At 37.5% G+C, this 20,176-nt stretch overlaps 1 protein-coding gene across 1 annotated transcript in view; it reads left to right on the forward strand.

Annotated features, from left to right (window-relative positions):
• tyk2 (tyrosine kinase 2) overlaps nt 1–19,656 on the forward strand; it is a 23,246-nt gene extending 3,590 nt beyond the window's left edge. The window contains exons 5-24 of the mRNA XM_065253959.1: nt 1,309–1,472; nt 2,189–2,549; nt 2,633–2,788; nt 2,937–3,094; nt 3,173–3,287; nt 6,774–6,957; nt 7,111–7,229; nt 7,681–7,848; nt 8,003–8,090; nt 8,224–8,351; nt 9,404–9,539; nt 11,377–11,528; nt 11,606–11,756; nt 11,932–12,026; nt 12,110–12,302; nt 14,584–14,702; nt 15,011–15,183; nt 16,304–16,421; nt 17,841–17,951; nt 18,029–19,656. Of these exons, the coding sequence (XP_065110031.1) occupies nt 1,309–1,472; nt 2,189–2,549; nt 2,633–2,788; nt 2,937–3,094; nt 3,173–3,287; nt 6,774–6,957; nt 7,111–7,229; nt 7,681–7,848; nt 8,003–8,090; nt 8,224–8,351; nt 9,404–9,539; nt 11,377–11,528; nt 11,606–11,756; nt 11,932–12,026; nt 12,110–12,302; nt 14,584–14,702; nt 15,011–15,183; nt 16,304–16,421; nt 17,841–17,951; nt 18,029–18,172 (3,033 nt within the window). The 3' untranslated portion in view covers nt 18,173–19,656. The remainder of the gene's footprint in view (nt 1–1,308; nt 1,473–2,188; nt 2,550–2,632; nt 2,789–2,936; nt 3,095–3,172; nt 3,288–6,773; nt 6,958–7,110; nt 7,230–7,680; nt 7,849–8,002; nt 8,091–8,223; nt 8,352–9,403; nt 9,540–11,376; nt 11,529–11,605; nt 11,757–11,931; nt 12,027–12,109; nt 12,303–14,583; nt 14,703–15,010; nt 15,184–16,303; nt 16,422–17,840; nt 17,952–18,028) is intronic.
• The last annotated feature ends 520 nt before the right edge of the window (nt 19,657–20,176 follow it).

Consider the following 20,176-nt stretch of genomic DNA (forward strand, 5'->3'; position numbering starts at 1 on the left):
CTTTTATTGTGGCCAGCCTAAGGCATACCTGTGCAATAATCATGTTGTCTAATCAGCATCATGATATGTCACACCTGTTAGGTGGATGGATTATCTCGGCAAAGGAGATGTGCTTACTAAAGCCTTATGCCGAGTTCAGACTGCATGATTTTCAAACTAGTCGGGTCACCTGTGGTTTCACACTGCTTGATTATCTGGGGTAGCGTTCAGTCGCTGCTGTTTCAGACTGCATGATGGATTGGCGACAGGTGTTTTCATATTGCATGACTTTCCCGTAAGAAGAATCGCCGATAACTTTGTCTCGGTCTAACTACGTCTCACAACCAAAACGCATGTGAGAAGTGACTCGAAGGAGGAAATGTTTTTGAGACTCCTCCCCGAACTTCCAGCTGCCCTGTATGTTGCTCTCTCATTGGCTGTGTAGGTTATCACCGATGTTATTGTCAGTCAAAACTAATTTCACACGGCATGATTTTGAATTTTTCCCCCATATAGTTCTCAATATTTAAGGTATGAAGGTGTCAATGTTCAAAAGAAAGCCGCTTCATGTTGCAGAAAACATGTAAAGCCCGTGACCATACAGTGCTTTTCAATGGTCTTTTTTAAGGAAGTGCAAATAGCTTCTGCATTGATCCCCTTTTTACCACACAACCTTGGTTTTCGTCAAAAAATAGTGGGTAATTCCACCAGGGATTTTAAAAAGGCATGGGTGCTCGGAGAAAAACACTGACATTCTGGATTCGGATGGAAATAAAATCACTGACAACCCTCTGTAAATACCTTGCGTTCCCAAGAGAAACCATTACCATCCGAATAATGCTTTGGACAGATTTGTGAACAATACTTATGAGAAATAGGTAAAACTACTTTGGGCTCTGCAGTCAATATGGATATGATGTCACATTGTAGTGCTTGTAAAAGATACAATCTATTTCCCTGTCCCAAAACACTGCCATGCAGATTTTTAAGTTTGTATTAAGTCATGAGTTGATGTTTAGTTATTTTGTTGTTCAGACATATTTTCGCTATACAGTCACTGTCTGTGCTGACTGACATTGGGTTGGCCTACATGTCTGTGGAGGGTGGGGCTGAATTTGCCTACAGCACATTTGAATTGGGCTTCATTTATTCATTATAATTTAATAAAAATAATACTATTAACAGTAATCGAAAGGTAAATATATTTTTTTCTTTTTTTTTGATGTTTTAACCAAAAGTGTCCAAAAATACACCAAATTGTCCAGATGTACTAACACTCTCGACGTAATTAATTTCCTTTAAAAAAGCATGTGTCTGTTCTCTCACCAGGCTAAACATGATTTTGTCAATGACGTGGCGTGTTTGGATGCGGTGAGGGGCGAGGAAGACATCAGTCGCTTTAAAAATGAATGTCTGGGTATGGCAGTACTTCATCTCTCATATACGGCCCTGCAAACTGGCTCCTTTCTACAGGATGTGGCCAAACAGACCAGGTGCAGAATTTAGCTTTCTTCACTTTAAAGGCAATGTGTAACTGGGTGCTTTTCAAAAGGGAAGTTAAAAAGTTGAACAGTAGGAGGGATGTGTAATTTTTATAATTTATTTCCTGTGATGTGAACTCATTATGTTGGTGAAGGTTAATCATAGTTTAATAATTTTCACCCTCCATCTGATACTAGAATTAAAGAATTAAATTACACCTCCCAACATAACATCTCTAATAAAAAATAACACCAAAAAATTAAAATTCATGTTTTAATTTGTTCATGTATGGGTTTCTTTATTCTGTAAAATGCAAAAGAAGATATTTGCTAATTACCCAGTTGGCGGTACCTATTGAATTTCATAGTATGAAAAACAAATCCTACAAGAGTCTTTATGCCCAGCTGCACTACTTCCTGAACTTCAGCCAGCTCCTTGTTTCCTGTCTGCCATTTTTGGACAAACTGATTAATCCAGATGTGTCTGATTATTGTTGTTATGACTACTGAGGTCAAGCACACCTGGATTAATCAGTTTGTTTGTGACTACTGAGGTCAGGCACACCTGGATTAATCAGTGGCAGACATGAAACAAGGAGCTGGCCGAAGTTCAGGAAGTAGTGCAGCTGGGCATAAAGCCTATAGGTACCGTCAACTCAAAGTTTGCCAATGTTAACCATTAGTAACAGTTCATGCTGACAGATCTTGCGTGATATTCAATCCTTCAGCTTCCTCCGTTGCATCCCCCGATCTTTTGCCCGACACATTGCCCGAGATAACTTTGTGACGAAGATACGGATTCGACGCGTGTTCGAAAACTTTGTGCGCAGTTTCCAGCAACACACGGTGGGCATGGGAAAGCTCGGACCGCAAGAGGTCATGTACAAGTATCTGTCCACCCTGGAGCGCCTGGCACCCGATTTCGGCCTTGAGACTTTCCTTGTGTCGCATCTTTACATAAGAAGTGATGGAGATGACAGTGGGTCCTACCTCATATCCTCCGAGGAACCAGTGAGCAGCAAAAGTACTCATAAAATCAGGGTGTCCGGATCGACGGGGATATGGTGGAAGAAGCTGCCGGCAGAGCGGGTAAGTGTTGACATTTGACCTTCTGCCCCTCTGTCTGAATTGCACTTTTATAAATTGTTCCCACTGGTATCTTCACATTGTAGGACAACAACTATATTCACAATGACAGCAAAGACACACAGCAACTTGATGAAGGGGAAGTGGATGCCTGGTGCTCCTTCTGTGACTTTCCTGGGATTTCTCATATCGCCATAAATGGTGTAAATGTCTGTATTTGTCGCCAGGACAACACGTTAATGGTAAGAAACCATGAGCATGAATGCATCTACATATATTTGGTCGTATATTTTACCAACCATAAAATCTATATTGCTTATTGGTTAACCCTGAGATTGCCTGTTAAAGCTTTGAATTTGGATTTCATCCTTTATGTTTGATATGTTTCAGGACATACGCTTGGGCTCCAGTTTAGAGGCTCACTCTCTGGTTTCACTTCTCGATGGATACTTTAGACTTACAGCTGATGCACATCATTATCTGTGTCGTGAGGTGGCTCCTCCCAGAGTGGTTCTCAGTGAAGCCAACGGCCTGCATGGTCCTATACTGTAAGTACAGTCATTTGCATTTTTTACAGTTATGCAGGCTTGCTCTGATCTTGATATGTTCGCTTTTTTATATTCAAGGGACGAGTTTGTGCTTCAGAAACTGAAGAAAGAGGCAGATGAGGGAGCGTTTGTGGTGCGCTGGAGTGTGTTGGATTACGATCGGATAATCCTTGCTGCTCTGAGTAGGACAAAGGTGTTGCTCTATTTGCTTTATTTCTGTGCAGTTGTCAATATTTGTTTTGATATCGATTTAATTTGATGAACTGAAAAATGAATATGTAATACATTGGAGATTATTTGTGGTAATTGCCAAGGCATGCATCCCCATTATCAGTGCATTTAAATTCATAATAACTTAAAGTGATTTCTTAAGTATTGAGGTTCTTGAAGGTAATAGATGCTGTTATTAAGCAATTAGACTTACAATGTTTTCTTGGAGGGCCAGAGACCAGATCTAGAGACCACCATATTATAAAGACTCAGTGGGAGGGATATTCTGACTTGAAGACTTTTAGTGACCAACCAAACATTGAAAAAAGCACATCATCCACCCAGAACACATTGGCAACTGCGAAGCACCCTGGCAACACCTTAGCATCGTAGCAAATTTAGCATCATGGCAAATTTGTATGTTTTTCTAAAGAAAACTTAAAAAATTGCAATGATGCTAAGTTCCCCACAATGCTAAGGTTTTCCAGGGTGTTGCTATACAGTTGCAAATTTGTTTAAAAGGCCGTGTGTACACCAAAGTGTTTAAACACATCTGAAAATACCAGCCGTTCTTTTAAAAAGCGCCCCATTTTTTTCAGGTGAGGTGTTTTTGTTGCTATAATACTTTGGCTTTGTTTATTAGTCGTTGTACGCTGTTTGGTATGCTATTTGTCCCGCCCCTCCTTCACTGTGATTGGACAGCTTCAATCACAGAGTAAAAAGTGACATTGACAACCGCAGCGTTTTACCCAAAATTGAACTTTTTTTTATTAACAGGATAATAACACTTTCATAAGAAAATTTCCTGATCATTTACACAACCCCATGTCATCCAAGATTTTTGTCTTTCTTTCTTCAGTTGAGTTTTTTTTTTTAAGAAAAAAATTCCAGGGTTTTTCTCCACATTGACTATTAAGCCCTGGTTTAAAGTTCCAAAATGCAGTTTCAACTGGGGCATATGGGTCTTATCTAGCGCATCCCAAAGCTAGTGCAAGAAGAGAAGTTGTGCTTAAAAAGTACATATTTCAAAAAGTCCAGTCTTGGTTCGCTTGTTAAGTGTGCACCAAAATTTACCCACATTTACTCAAAAGAACCACACCAAACGTGCAGTCGCACCAGAGTTTTAATTTAATTCAATTCAATTCAATTTTATTTATATAGCGCTTTTCACAATTGTTAATTGTTTCAAAGCAGCTTCACATTAATAGATGTAGGAAAAGCATAGAAAGCGAGCATAGTAGTAATGTAACGTATACAGTAAAGTAGTAAGTTAAGCCAAAGGTGGCGGACTCCCCAGGGGATGAAAAAACCCTAGGAGAAACTCCTAGAAAGAGAAAAACCCCTGAGAAAGATACATATATATTTATATATATAAAAACTATCGGGGTATGTGAACGGGTAAGCAAATTAAACTGGTTCCGCCAGTGGTCTTTGGTCAGGCATCGGCTGGGCATCACATTGAAGGACGGTCAGTAGATCAATGGTGTGATGACCTTCACAGCAGCAGGAACTGGGTCTGTTTGTCTCATTGTCCTCGGGGTCAAGGACGAGACAGGAAGAGAGAAACAGAATCCTATTAGGGTAGGGGTCGTTCACATGTAATGCAAGTGTCATACAGTATTGTGGTTTAAATCAGCTTGGTTCCAGACAGGCTAACTATTGCGGCATAAGTATATTACCCAGATGAGTTATGTGAATGCTTTGTTCTAGACCAGGGGTTTTCAAACTTTTTGTGTGTGTGGACCACTATTTGAAATCAAGAATTTTCGCGGACCACCTCCATAATAGTTATTATAAAATATGTCTACACAAAGTCCTGAATTACTCTGCACATCTAAATAGTCTTACTAGCACTAAAACTATAACTGGTCATCACATCAGTACAACAGGTTTCTTAACCTTATATCATAATTATTTATATACATATTCTTAGTGTTGGGAAAGTTCACTTTCTACATGAACTAGTTTAGTTCACAGTTCACAAATTTTAAAATGAACTAGTTCAGTTCATAGTTCATATTTGAAAATGTTAAACTAGGTCACAGTTCCAAAAATGAACTAATTTATAGTTATTTTTTCCCCATATTATTTTTTTTAAATGATTGCCATTATAGCCCATATAGAACCACCACAGACAGCAATTATTTGATCAGTTTTAAGCTAAATGCGTCAGATTTCATCTTCATGTCCAACTTTAAATCCTAATCCAACCAGGATTTACATTATCATTGACTGTCTTTTAATTTTTGTATTTGCTTGCACATACCTTGAAAGGCTAGCTGGGTGGGGGTCGCACCCCGGGCGAGAAGCGCTGCGAGGCATTGCGTGTATGACAACTTGCAGGTATTGCACTCCACACGTGCACGTTAAATAGCGTGAGCTTAGTCAAAGTCTATTTCAAGATCCGGAATATGCGTTAGCAGCCTATCTTAATCGTTAACGATTTAGGACAAATATGATGTTATTTAATGTTAAACTATTTGAGTTGCGCGGCAGCAATTTAGGCAGCGTCTGTGTTGTGATGACGCATGCAGCGTGACTGGTGAACACCGAGTGGTGGCGGTGTTGCCAGATTGGGTGTTTTTTCCGCTACATATTAAGGCCTGTTTACAGTGTGTTTTAGTCGGGTTTTCGCCTGGAAGAATATACAAATCTGGCACCCTATTGAACGACGTTAAACTGAGAGAGCGTGCCGTTCACAGGCACCAGAATGAATGAGTTCACAGTAACGTTTATTAGGCAGCAGTACACGTTCGCCCAAAGTATTAACGAGTTTGTATATTAAAATATACATATTCTTATTTTGCCTTTTCACGGACCACCTGCAGTACCCTCGCGGACCACTAGTGGTCCGCGGACCACAGTTTGGGAATGGCCGTTCTAGACAAACTAACTATTGCGGGATAAGTACATTTACTGGACATTTTATGTGAATGCTTTGTTAAAGAAGAATGTCTTAAATTTAGACAAAATTTAATCTCAAGTGTAAACACGCCCTAAAAAAAGCTCAGTGCCTCGTCAGCTGCCGGCATTTTTTTTTAAAATGTGGCCCTGTTATTGCCGTCATTTTAAAAGAATATGCTGGCAAGGTGCTAAGCATTCTGTGCTTAAACTCTTGGCCCTTGAAAAATTGAAAATTTTCGGTAAAAGTTTGGCCTCGTCAATATCCCTTTTCACTCAGCCGTCCAATCAGCGTGGAGGAGGGGTGGGACAGCCGGCAAACCAACTAACTGGCGCATCATACAACGACTGAAAAATAAAACAGAAGTATTGCAGCAACAAAAGCACTTAGCTGAAGAAACTCTGGCAGCTTTAAGAAGGCGGCCTGGTGTTTGAGCCGTGTTTAAACACTTTGTCTGACACAGGGCCTAAGTGTTAATGGAAAGGAAATTGCATTAGAATTAAAAAAAATTATTAGTGTTTTGAATGCTAAAGTATTTGCTAACATAAATGCTAATTGATTTGGCAGGATGGACAAAATCCAACATACAAGCAGTTCAGAATAACACAGAATGCCTCTGTATTTAAACTGGAGGGCTGGGAGAAAGAGTTTTCTAGCATAAAGGAGCTGACAGACAGCCTGAAGACCTTTGTATTGAAGTCTGGAGAAGACAATTTTACTGTGAAGAGGTCGTGCCTGCCCAGACCAGGAGGTGAATATTGTGTGATATCCGTTTGACGGTGTTTATACAAGCCAATGAGTCACCCTGATTATTATTTCTGATAATGGAAAATTCCACCGAAATGTTCATGATATCGACAGTTTGATGAGTAATCCCGCAAATGTTTTAACGCTTATATTTCAGAGCTCTCAAACCTTCTGGTGTTGAGAAAAGGTTCCAACAAAGATGATAAACACGTCCCTGAACCCCTCAACCTGAGCCAACTGAGGTTTCATCAAATTAAAGACAAGGAGTTCACAAAGGTAAAGACTTCATTTACACAGCCAAAAAGAATAGAATTAATGCTAAACAATAAAGGGGTTTCAAGTTATCACAATAAAATTCTACTATTAAAAGTCTTTAAATAGTACTATACTTACATTTACAAATATCTGTCGTTTAATCCCAAAGCATTCATTTCTTTATTAGTATGCATTACCTGGGAAACAAACCAACAACCTTTATGTTGTTAATCCAATGCTCTAAAACATGACCTTTGTGTTGCTATCGCAGTGCTCTGCCAACTGGGCTGCATGGTTGTCCATTATCATGATTTGTGCCCCTGCTTAAGATAAAATAGCTGAAAGCTACAAGAGCAAACCCGACATGAATTGGTTTTCAGATTGATGGCACTGATTAGATAAAGGAATGATCTGTTTTCTAGACATAATAGTTTTTCCAAACATGTTGTTGATGCTGTTTTGGTGAATGCAGGAGCAGCATCTGGGACGTGGCACCAGGACTAACATTTACGCCGGCTGGCTGAAAGTGCGTGGCATGACAGAGGACGGATTTGAAGAGTCAAATAACAATGACACTGACAAGACCGGCATCCGAGTTGTCCTCAAAATTCTGGACCAGAGTCACAAGGATATAGCACTGGTAGGTTATACATCTACGTATTATTGGTCATTCAACAATTCCTCACAAAACTCTGTCATTGCACAATGAAGGTTTTAAAAATTAATAGCAATGTGTCTTATATCATGTAATCTCATAAGCACAGATGTTACTGTATCTTTATATTTCCCTTCAGGCCTTCTTTGAGACGGCTAGTCTCATGAGTCAGGTGTCACACTGTCATCTGGTCTTTGTACATGGAGTTTCAGTCAAGGGATCAGAGAGTGAGTGTCGTGCTTTTTGACTTCCTCTTTAAAGGCCACAGGCGTCATCAAAGCTGTTTTTTTTAATCTAAAAGCTGTACTTTTTATGATCCCTCAAAGACTTGATGCATCTGTTTATCTTTTATTTGAGCAGACATCATGGTGGAGGAGTTTGTGGAGTTTGGGCCATTAGATATGTTCCTGCACAGAGAAAAGGCCCATGTCACTCCTCGGTGGAAATTTACTGTTGCTAAACAGCTTGCCAGCGCTCTTAGCTATCTTGTGAGTAAAAATTTACAAATGGGAATAAATAGGTTTGATCGCCAAAAATTCTCATTCTGTATCATTAATCTAAGTTCTAAGTTTGGGTAAATAGGACATGAAACTGTCCAGAAATGTCCAGGTCATATTAAACCCATAAAAAATCAAAATAAAACAAGATTTTTTGCATGAAAAAGTTGAGGCCTGTTTGTAGAAGTAATATTTAGGATCATTAGGATTTTTAGGCATTTTCATGGCACTGAAGCTACCCATACTTTATCATTACTGTAGTGCCAATAATATATATACATATATATATATATATATACATATACATATACATATACATATACATATATATATATATACATATACATATACATATACATATACATATACATATACATATACATATACATATACATACATATATACATATATACATATATACATATATACATATACATATACATATACATATACATATACATATACATATACATATACATATATATATATATATATATATATACATATATATATATATATATATATATATATATATACATACATACATACATACATACATACATACATACATATATATTAATATATATATATATATATATATATATATATATATATATATATATATATATATATATATATATATATATATATATATATATATATATATATATATATATATATATATATATATATACATATACACAAAAATATTTATATATACAAATATATTATTTATATATTATTGGCACTACTATACAAATTTCTATACAAATATATTAAATATATACGTTACAACTTGAAATTAAATTTGTAACGTGACTTTATATTATGGAAGTATATATTGTACAAAAAGTATTATTTTATGAATAAAACAAGAAGATTTCAGAAAATAGGTTTGTCATAAAATTGATGACATGTTTTATAGTGGATAAATCTTAATGATACTTAAAGGCTTAATTTTCTAAAATTATAATTCTTGTTTTTATTTTTTATCTGTTGCATTTCTTTATGAGCTTCACTCTTCGTAATCTCTTTCTTTACAGGAGACGAAAAGTTTGGTCCATGGAAACGTCTGTGGCAAGAACATTCTAGTAGTCAGGAAGGGTTTAGAGGACGGGACGTCGCCTTTTGTGAAGCTGAGTGACCCTGGCATTTCTATCACAGCTCTTTCACGTGGAGGTAACTGAGATCTATTCATATAAAAAGACATAATGTAACTTATAAATGGTTTCAGCAGCAACAACAACTTAAACAAGTGGCTTTTGTGGCCCAAACTTTACTTCCAGTAGACTTCCGCAAAGAATCAAAAACAACAGAGTCATTTAAAAATAGACTATTTGTGATAAAAAGCTAAATAAATAACAAGTACATTACCCCTTTGTATAAATCATAGCTAAAACGAATAAACTACTAAATGTTACTGAGTATCCAATGTTATCTACATATCCTTGAATTCTTTCCTTGCTTTATTGCACAGCGTGGATCCATGCTCGGTCTCATTTGTTTTTAGGAAACAGATTTTTATTTCCCACAAAATATTTTTCCCAGAGGTCAGTTTAGCCTTCAGCCAGACCAATAAACAAAGACTGAAAGTTTACTTCGGGGCAGGCGAGTAAGCGCATATTACACAGCTCTCTGAAATACTTGATTCTGGTCAGTCGTGAAATTATCCCTCAATAACAAACTGCTTATCCAGATACTGTGAGCAGTGTTGCCAGATGCACAATAATAACCGTATTTGTAACATAATTTTGAACTATGTAAGATCAATAATGAAAAAATCTCATAATGTACAATAATTTCCACATTTTGTGGTCATTGCTATCGTAGGGCCTCTATACTCATTGATCTAGCTGTGGATCCTATGTCTATCCTTATAATTGTGTAATGCATGTCTTCTATCTCTTGGTTTTGGCTAGAAGGGATACAGCGAAATCTTAATCTCGCGAGATGTTAGGTTTAGAGTTAGATTTGGGAGTAGGATTAGGAGGAAAACAGCAGCTAGATGGAGTACAGCTACGGCCTAAATCCCGTGAAATGTTGGCTTTAGGCATAGGATTAAGATGAAAACAGTGCTCATTTGGCGAGATTTCACGTGATTTTTGGCAGTTGCTGTTTACCTTCTAGCCACAACTCCATCTCTTTTCACCTTATGTCTTCTTGGCCAATCACCATTGAGAATGACTCTCTTTTTCATGAGTAAATGTTTCTGTATCACCCTGCTGTTTCCTCTCTTATGCTAACATTAACAAAATACCTTACGTGCGGCAAAATATATCAAAACAATATTGTGTGTCCAGTTATTTACTCGTCGCTAGTAGTCATATAATAAGCAAAATAATGTACATCCAGTCGATTGTTATGATCCTGTCAGAGTGATATTAGTCACGCTTTTTTTGCGATACGCATTAACCCTCACATATATGTGTGAAAACATGTAGAGAACACCATGTACCTTTCTATGTACTCGTCACCACTGTTTACTTCATCAGACTTCTATCACACAGATGATAGAACAGGAAGTGAAAAACTAACCACTTCTGGTTATGATGACTTTTTGTCTAGCACATTTATTAATGTCAGTGAGGATGATATTTAATTAATATGATAAGCGATAATAAATAATGATATGTCAAATTGTGAAGCTTCTTAATGAGAAATGTGCCATTATGTTTCTAGTGCCGTCATACGATAATCCAAATTTTATATGATACAATTTTGCCTATAAACTTATATTAACTCTTTCCCCGCCAGCATTTTTCATGATTTTCACAAATGTTTAATGCCTTCCAGAAAATGTTCTTCTTAAAATATGTAAACATACAATATTAAATGAAAGAACAGACCCATTGCTTTAAACAAAAAAAATCATCCTACCTTCATTTGTTCTCTTTTCAAAAAACATAAAATTTTTAGCAAAAAGCTGAGATAATTCTACTTTAATAATATTCTTAAATTATTCTTACCGCACATTTTTTTTAATCCTTAAAACGTTTTGTTTGTGTTTTACTTGAAGAGCGCGTGGAGCGCATCCCATGGATCGCTCCCGAGTGCATTGCCGATGGAGTACGTGTTGGAAGTGCTGCAGACCAGTGGAGCTTTGGAGCGACTTTGTTGGAAATCTGCAACAATGGAGATTTGCCCATCAGTGGCAGCACGCTGCCCGAGGTACTGCTGCATCCGGCTCTATGTGTGGCTTTAAGTAAACTGACTGCGCACTTTCACTATTTCTTGTTCCTTCACAGAAAGAGCGTTTCTACGAGACACAGAGTCGTCTGGCTGTGCCCTCGTCTCAAGAGCTGGCAAGCTTTATAAGCAGGTGTCTGACGTACGACCCTGCTGCCAGGCCATCCTTCAGGACCATTCTGAGAGAGCTAACAGAGATTCAGTCAAAAAGTATGTCTTTTAATACAATATTTTAATGGCTGTTTGTGAGGTTTTTCTTAAATTATTGCTCATTGGAGTATACCTGTAATATTATACAGTGATGCTATTGTATTTTAATACTATATGTATATCTAATCTTAATAATTTCAGAAATTAATATAGTTTCTGTCTACTTCCATTAAAGATCCAGACATTTCCCCTGACTGCGAGTCAACTCAAGACATAGATCCCAGTATCTTTTACAAACGCTACCTGAAGAAAATCAGGGACTTGGGAGAGGTCAGTTTACCATTACTGCTACAGACTGCGTTTAGATGTTTATGTATTTCATACATTTGTAACTGTGTGACCTGCTTTTAAAGGGCCATTTTGGAAAAGTGATGCTGTACGTTTATGACCCTGACAACGATGGCACCGGAGAGTATGTGGCAGTGAAGGCTTTGAAACAAGAGGGTGGCGATAACCTTCAAGATTCTTGGCTAAAGGAGATTGAAATACTGAAATCGCTTTATCACACAAACATCGTCAAGTACAAGGGATGCTGTACCGAACTGGGTGAGCAGAGCTGCGTGTTGCTTGTGTATCTTATTGTAACATTGACCAAATGTTAGCAAATATACTAGACTAAAATTACTGATAACTCATCCTGCACTCATCCCTGGGTGTCTACAAATTTTTGCCCTATGAACTGCTTTATAATTTCCCCTCCCCTGAATTTATATAAAAGCTAGCAGCGTCTGACTGAAAATCGCAAGTAGAAAGTGATGGTTCACAGCATAAAGACAACATTAAATGTGTCAATACCACAATGAATAAGGTTTTGTGCTTTCATGCAGTCTTTAACTTTTCCCTGCCAGCGTAAAAAAAAAGTTGCCAGCAAGTGACAGCATTTTATGATTTTCACAAAAGTTTAATGCCTTCCAGAAAATGTTCTTCTTTTAATATAAAAACATACAATATATCAAATGAAAAAACAGACCCACTGCTTTAAAAAAAAAGTTTCATCCTTTATTAATTTGTTATCTTTTAATCACCTCTCAAATATGGGTAGGTTTCTTCAAAAATACAAAATGTTGAGAAAAATGCTGCGATAATTGCATTTTTGTAAAGGACTTTTGTTAGAGATCAGATTCAGAGCGCAGACTTTTTACTGTTTTTGGATTAGTGGATGATTCAGTGTTTTATAAGTGGGGTAAGAGTGCCACCTAGTGCATAATAGAGGAAATATAGATTGCCGTAAAAACTTGTCATTGACAGGGAAGCGTTTTCTCTTAATTGACGAGATAACTCGTCAATGGCAGGGAAAGAGTTAATATGTCACCTAATATGGCAATTTCTAAGATGTAATTTTAGTGTTGGGTGTCTCCAGAATGTGCTCGTTTAAATACTCTCTATATATTATACCATGTTGATAAAGCCAATTTTTGGGTGTGCAGGAAAAAGTGCTGGTTTTATGTGTGTGTCTCTTTAAATGCAAATGAGCTGCTGCTTCGCTCCCCATAACATACTCCATTTTTTATTAAAACAATCACCTTATTTCATTGTTCGTAATAAACGTGCAGTAATCAACATAGACTGTAAAAAAAATGGACGTATTGTCCGTGACGTCACCCATTGGTTTGTGAAGATCGTTTTTGAAGCTTAAAGTAGGCGCGTTTCCTGCCGTCGCTATCTTGGCCGCGAATCACTCGCGGAAAACCGAAAATGGGTAAAGAGGCGGATGAATGAAGCTGAGGTGGCTGGTTGCTGAAATCACGCCCACCTAGCTCAAGTCTAGTGACAGCAGTGGCTGTTCAACTGTCACTCAAGCGGCCACGCCCTTAATTATGCAGAACTTTAAGACTTAAAGGTGACATAGAATGACTGAACGGGGTACTTATCCTTGTTCTGTGATGTGACATGTAGACAAAAATGTTTTTGTTTGGGTCTGTAATGCCTTAGAAGCTTCCTAAAAACCTCTCTCAGATAGCTCTATTAGGGTGGGGGATTTTAAACAAGTGGTTTTGCACCTATTTGGCTCCCCCTACTGGCTTAACTTGCAATCTCATTACTGATTGGCTGACTTTGCTGCCACTCAAAAAATGTAGCCAATTATTTTAAAGTGGAGGGGCAGTTAGATGCCTGTGATGTCATAAGCATCAGTTTTTCAGATTGGGCCGTTTTCTGGCTGACATTTCTAAAAGAGGAATTTCTATGAGACTGAGATGTTTAGAATGTCTAGCACTTTTTATATGTTCGTGAATGCGGGTAGACTACCATTATTCAACAAAGACAAGGTAAAAATGGTTTTTCATTCTCTGTCCCCTTTAATATAATTTAAACAAATGAGTTACAAAAAAAATCACCCACCTCACAGTTGTCATGAAGGGCAAAATTAGCTATACAGACCAAAAACACTTTTTGTACCAGGCTGTAAACATTTTATTTTCTACTGTAAAGTTGGGCATTTTTAACATGGGAGTCTATGGGAATTGAGCCAGTCGATGAATTGCAGTTAAAGTCACTTCCATATTGGCTTCATCAGAGAGATCGGAAGGTTGCCTCGTGGTAATGAATTATGTAAAGAAGATTTCAAATAGAAATTATGACCTCTGGTCTTTGGGCAGATGTTGGCGGGGCCTGCGCAGAGTAATGTCAATTTGCTCAATAAAAGCCAATAGCTTGTCCCATGAGATGGGGATTTTAAAAAATGATTTTTTTTCTTAACAATGTACGCACATGCAAGATACAACATATTAAAGTGTATTTCTCATATAAGGTGACCTTTAATATTCATGCAAAATGAGACCGGTTTCACAAGTCTTTCCTGACTAATTGGAATATTTTAATATGTTAGGTGGACAGGTGGTTCAGTTAATCATGGAGTATCTTCCACTTGGAAGTCTCAGAGAGTATCTGCCTAAACATAGCTTGGGAATTGCCCAAAGTCTTCTTTTCGCCCAGCAGATCTGTTCGGTAAGGTCATGTTTTCAAATACACACATTTTCACTGATTATTTCCATATATGGCATTCAATATGTAGTAAATAATTCAGATGTTTTGGGCACAGCATATGAATAAGACGTGTTGTTATGAGAGGATAAACATCAGCGGAGGCTAAATTGCCAAACTGACTGCTCAGTTGATTCATGCTGACACGTTGTTTCTATGGCAACTAGTTTAGATGCACTGATTATTGACTATATACAGAGATGAACAGCGTGCATCAAGCTTAATAGTCTGTCCTTTGATGGTGTAATGACATGTGTTTCTGTGCACCGTAGGGGATGGATTATCTGCACTCCAAACGTTTCGTCCATCGGGATTTGGCAGCAAGAAACGTTTTGGTGGAAAATGAAGGGGTTGTTAAAATCGGTGACTTTGGTCTGACAAAGTATATTCCAGAAGGAGAGATCTACTACCGGGTCCGTGAGGACGGTGATAGCCCCGTGTTCTGGTAAGCTATTATCACTGCAGACTTGAATTGTGGATCATATTCTGCACCGGAGTGGGCTTTCATCAATAACACTTGATCTCTTTCATGTGTGCTAATGGATTCATGGACCATAATTGGATATTAGTGTGGTGTTGAAAGCACAAATCAACTTGATATTGATCGAGTTGAAGAACATTAAAACAATCAAATGATCTGTAAAAAATATAAAAAATCCATAACAAACAAAACTTTAGTTGAAAACCTTACGGTGGATTCACACGGGGCATTAGCGTTAATACTTGAAGGAGAGCATGTGGCCCTGAGGCAATCGTCAGGGTGAGAACAGCCAATCACAGTGGACCGCAACAAGGCATCTTTTGTTTTGACAGCTAATGGATGCGGTACTAAAAAGAAATTGGTTAAAAAGGACAGAGTAATTACTCACCACAATGATTATTATTTCTTCCATTTTTATAGTTTCTCTGTTCTCTGGTCTTACATTAACGTAATTGGCTAGCATCCGCACCGGGTTATTTGCCCGATTGGCTAATGCTTGCATTGGCGCTTGAAAGTTGAAAATTTTTTAACTTCTGCTGCAGCAATGCCAGTGAAACGACACAGACGGATCCACAATTCAGTTTGGCAATGCATGACGTCACCCATTCAATGTAAATAAGAAGTGTTAATGCTGACACCCCGTGTGAATGCAGCGTTACATGTGATATTTCTGTAAAAGAACTAGGCTCAAAATTAAAGGAACACGCTGACTTTTTGGCACTTTAGCTTATTCACCGTATCCCCCAGAGTTAGATAAGTCCATACATGCCCTTTTCATCTCTTTGCGTCCCGTAACTCTGTCTGATGCACCCACCGCTAGCCTAGCTTAGCACAAAGACTGGACGTAAATGGCTCCAGCTAGCATACTGCTCGCAATAAGTGACATAATTACTTCCAGTCTTTGTGCTAAGCTAGGCTAGCGGTGTGTGCGTCAGACAGTGTTACGGCACGCACAGAGTTAAAAAAGGTATGTATGGACTTATCTAACTCTGGGGGATACGGTGAATAAGCTGAAGTCCCAAAAAGTCAGCGTGTTCCTTTAAGAGAAGTTATTTTATATCAAAATTGTTTATTTGTTTTTCAGGTATGCCATAGAGTGTCTGAAGGAGAGCAAGTTTTCTTTTGCATCTGATGTTTGGTCTTTTGCTGTGACCCTTTATGAGATTTTGACCCACTGTAACCATCGTCAAAGCCCCCCTTCAGTAAGTCTCAAACAATCTGAAACATGAATTGCTATTATAGACTGTAAAAAAGATGGACAACTTGTCTCAACAGATTTCCATTGTAGAAAATGTACAGTTTGTCTGTTTAGACGTCTTTACGGGTCCACTTAGATCCGAAAACCCGAGGTCCGACCCGAGACCCAATCGGGTTCGGGTCTAAAAGTTTCACATGTGCCTCGGACACGGGTCGGGTATAATATTAGTGGGATTGGGTCTCGGGTTATTTAAAATCAATGTTTTTTTTTGCCGAATGGACCCGAAGACTCGAACTCTCTCGCGTGTGTGCGTTAATGTCCTTTTCAAACTTCTCCTCTTTTTGCCAAGAGCGCTTGCAGTAGGTTAATTTTCATTGAGACAGACATGTCAGTCAATTTTAAATGTACATTTTAGCGGATACCTTGGTGTCATCGTCAGATAACAAAGTAAAACAAATGGAGCAGCTCGCCAAATTAGTTTGCGAGACCAGTGGGCTTTCTTTCTGTCTGACTGCTGCGTGTGGGGCTGCAGACTGCACACACGTCAGTGCCGTTTACATCCGGGTCCAGTCAGATAAAAAGAAATTGCCACAGGTTCGGGTTGGACTCGGGTCTAATTTTCTTGGGTTTGTCTTGGGTCGGGCCTTTCATTTAAAAAAGATTATTTATGCACGTCGGGTTCAGGTATAAAGTGAATCGGGTTATTTCGGGTCGGGATCATTTTTTTTTTGACCCGAGAAGACCTCTACTGTAGAACCATGACGGCGACTTTTATGTAAGGGGACCTGCGGTGTTTGTAGATAATAATGGCTCATTCTAAGATAATAAAAACAATACAGTTCATTATGTAAGGCCTTTATACACAACTGATAATATAGTTAGGTATTGCAATTAATTATTTAGAATTTCTGTCAAGAGATACTTCTTAACGTTGCACATTCCACCTTTAAATATACATCAGCGCCATAAGAAATAGCTAAAATATCAGAAACTATCTTTGGGAAAAATGAACCTGAAGTGTAATTGGATATAATAACATCCCATTTACGTACATGAAGAAAATGTGGTTTATGACCTATACTGCAGACATATCAGGCTTCACTTTTCAGGATGTGTTGCACACCTGATCACTGTTTATATGAAAGACACTGCTTCCTGTTTTTCATTAAACGAAAATTTAAACAAAAAATAAGCGTGTCCTCATTTAACCACCCACATGTTGTTCCAAATTCATGTAATATTTCGTAATAATAGGCAAGAAAGGTCACGCAGCTCTTGTCGGTACAATGAAAGTATACAGTGACCATCTACCTCAAAAAGTTTTGCCCACTGCCATACCTCTTAAATTTTTCATTCCCACGACGTGAGAACCAATTGCATCATTGATGTTAACCTTTAAATTGTTCAATTTTGTGTTCCTCAGAAATTCTTTGAAATGATGGGAATGGTTCAAGGTCAGATGACTGTGGTTAAACTCATTACTCTTCTGGAGAAAAACCGAAGACTGCCGTGTCCACGAGACTGTCCTCGCGAGGTAGTGAGCAGCACACATATTCCAGCGTGCGTTTAAATGCATAGATCCCAGATTAATTGCCTGAATTCTCTTCACAGGTTTATATACTGATGGAGCAATGCTGGGACTTTACCCCTAGTCAGCGTCCATCGTTCGAATCATTAGCCAAATCTCTGGACGACATCCGGCAAATGTACAAACAGCAACCGTCTGTGCAGCTCGCTCAGATCAACCATTGCTGACCTGCTCTTTCTATCTCACTCTCTGTTCTCACAGGTTTTAACCACAAAACACTTTGTTCTGAGCACGACCACACTCGCCTGTTATTGTCACTGATGTGTACGTTTAGAGCACAGGCTGTTTTCAACTTGAGCGGGAACCTAAAGAAACGGCGCAGGTGCTGGTCAAATTTGCGAACTTTTGTTTAAACTGGTCTGTGTACCCAGTGACTGTTACTACATAACATACTCCCCAAAAAACATCTAGCAGCACTTTTGAGTTCAGTGTAGATCGCGACACATTCCATAAGCCGCTTTAAGTGTTACAGATTTGTTGATTATACCTGAAACTTTTTGCGTTTTTGTACAGTTTTGTTTTATGCTGAAAAATGGTGAGGACAATATCCTGTCCCGGCCTTTGATGTTGCTGATTCATGGTTTGAGAGCTGCAAATTTATGGGGCCAGCATTGAGACGATTGTTTAGTTTTAAGTAAAAAATCGTGTTATATTTCTAGCCCAGGAACTCTGTTGGTGGAAAAGAGATTCATGTAACCTAAAGTGCTCTTTAAGTCAAGAAATGTCTTGAAATATTAATTCCTAAGTATGTATATATATTGTAAATACTCCCAGGTGTATTTTGATGCTGTTATGTTTACTTCCTCTTTCCCCAAGCCTGCATATATATATATATATATATATATATATATATATATATATATATATATATATATATATATATATATATATATATATATATATATATACATACTGTACACCTTGAAAAATTTAAATGTTATATGAATTTGCCAAATACCTTTCTCCAAAGTGACTTACTGTGCATTCAATCTGAAGATTTTTTTTATTAGTTATTTGTTGTGTGCTCTGGGGATCGAATCCATGACTTTTGTATTGCAAAGCAATACTCTAACAATTGAGCTACAGAAACAGACAAAAGACAGGTGTAATTGTGTTTGTCATTTAAATGATTTGATCAGTTTGCCCTGTTTCTGAGGTAGTCAGGGACACACTGGGATTAGTTGTTTTAATTGTGCCATCCAAGCAAAGCATCTTTTGCCTTTGAATAATTAGTTGACATGAATGTTTGCTCTGCATCAATGCAATTATTTCCAGACTTAATTTGTCCAGCAAGTAAATCTAGATACAAAAGAGACAAATGTAAAGATGCAGTGTTTTGATCGGATGACAATTTGATCTAATGGGATCACTGTGATCGCATATAATGCCAAGTATAAACAGAGCCTAAATACTGTGATAGGTTGTTTCCTAAAAAGCCTTAAGAAAATGAATGTGGATGTTTACAGTCTGATTTGTATGATGCATTTATAATTTATTTTACTCTTTTTGTAAAATGTGCAATTCTTTCCTCGTTTTATGGGTATTTGTAATCTCCTGTGTGAAGATTTGTGAAATGCTAATCACACTGAATGTATCAACATGATCTATTATTAAATGTGATCTTTATAAGTATAATAAACAGTAAAATATACTCTTTGAATGTAAGTGAACTTAATTATGGATTTGTGATTAATTATAAATTCAATGATGCCAATTTTTGTAAAACTATAAGATAGCTACATAGCTTTAAACAAATGGTGCTTTAAAAAAAAACGTTAAAATTACATTTAGAGCAAACGCTTGCAAAACAAAAATAATGCTGTAATTTAACTGTTAATTTGAGTTTTTTTGCAACTTTTTCATTTTAAGATAAAACTTTTTTTTTTAACTTAGCTTAACTCCCTTTAGATGGAAATGTAATTGTTCCTGTTAATAATTGCTTCGTGTGTGTGTGTGTGTTTGGTGTGTTTAAAGGGCATTCTGTCTCTTTAAATACTGACGTTAAAACAAGGTTGCCAGATTGAAAGCCATAATGCATTCATATATTTGTTGCAGAATGTTGTTAGTTCTGTTGTCTAAAAAAAAGGCTTTTAAATGGATAGTTCACTCAAAAATGAAAATTCTGTCATTATTCACTCTCATGTTGTTGCAAACCTATATAATGATAAATA

Source organism: Paramisgurnus dabryanus, chromosome 3, assembly GCF_030506205.2.
Source record: "Paramisgurnus dabryanus chromosome 3, PD_genome_1.1, whole genome shotgun sequence".
Classification (NCBI taxonomy): domain Eukaryota; kingdom Metazoa; phylum Chordata; class Actinopteri; order Cypriniformes; family Cobitidae; genus Paramisgurnus; species Paramisgurnus dabryanus.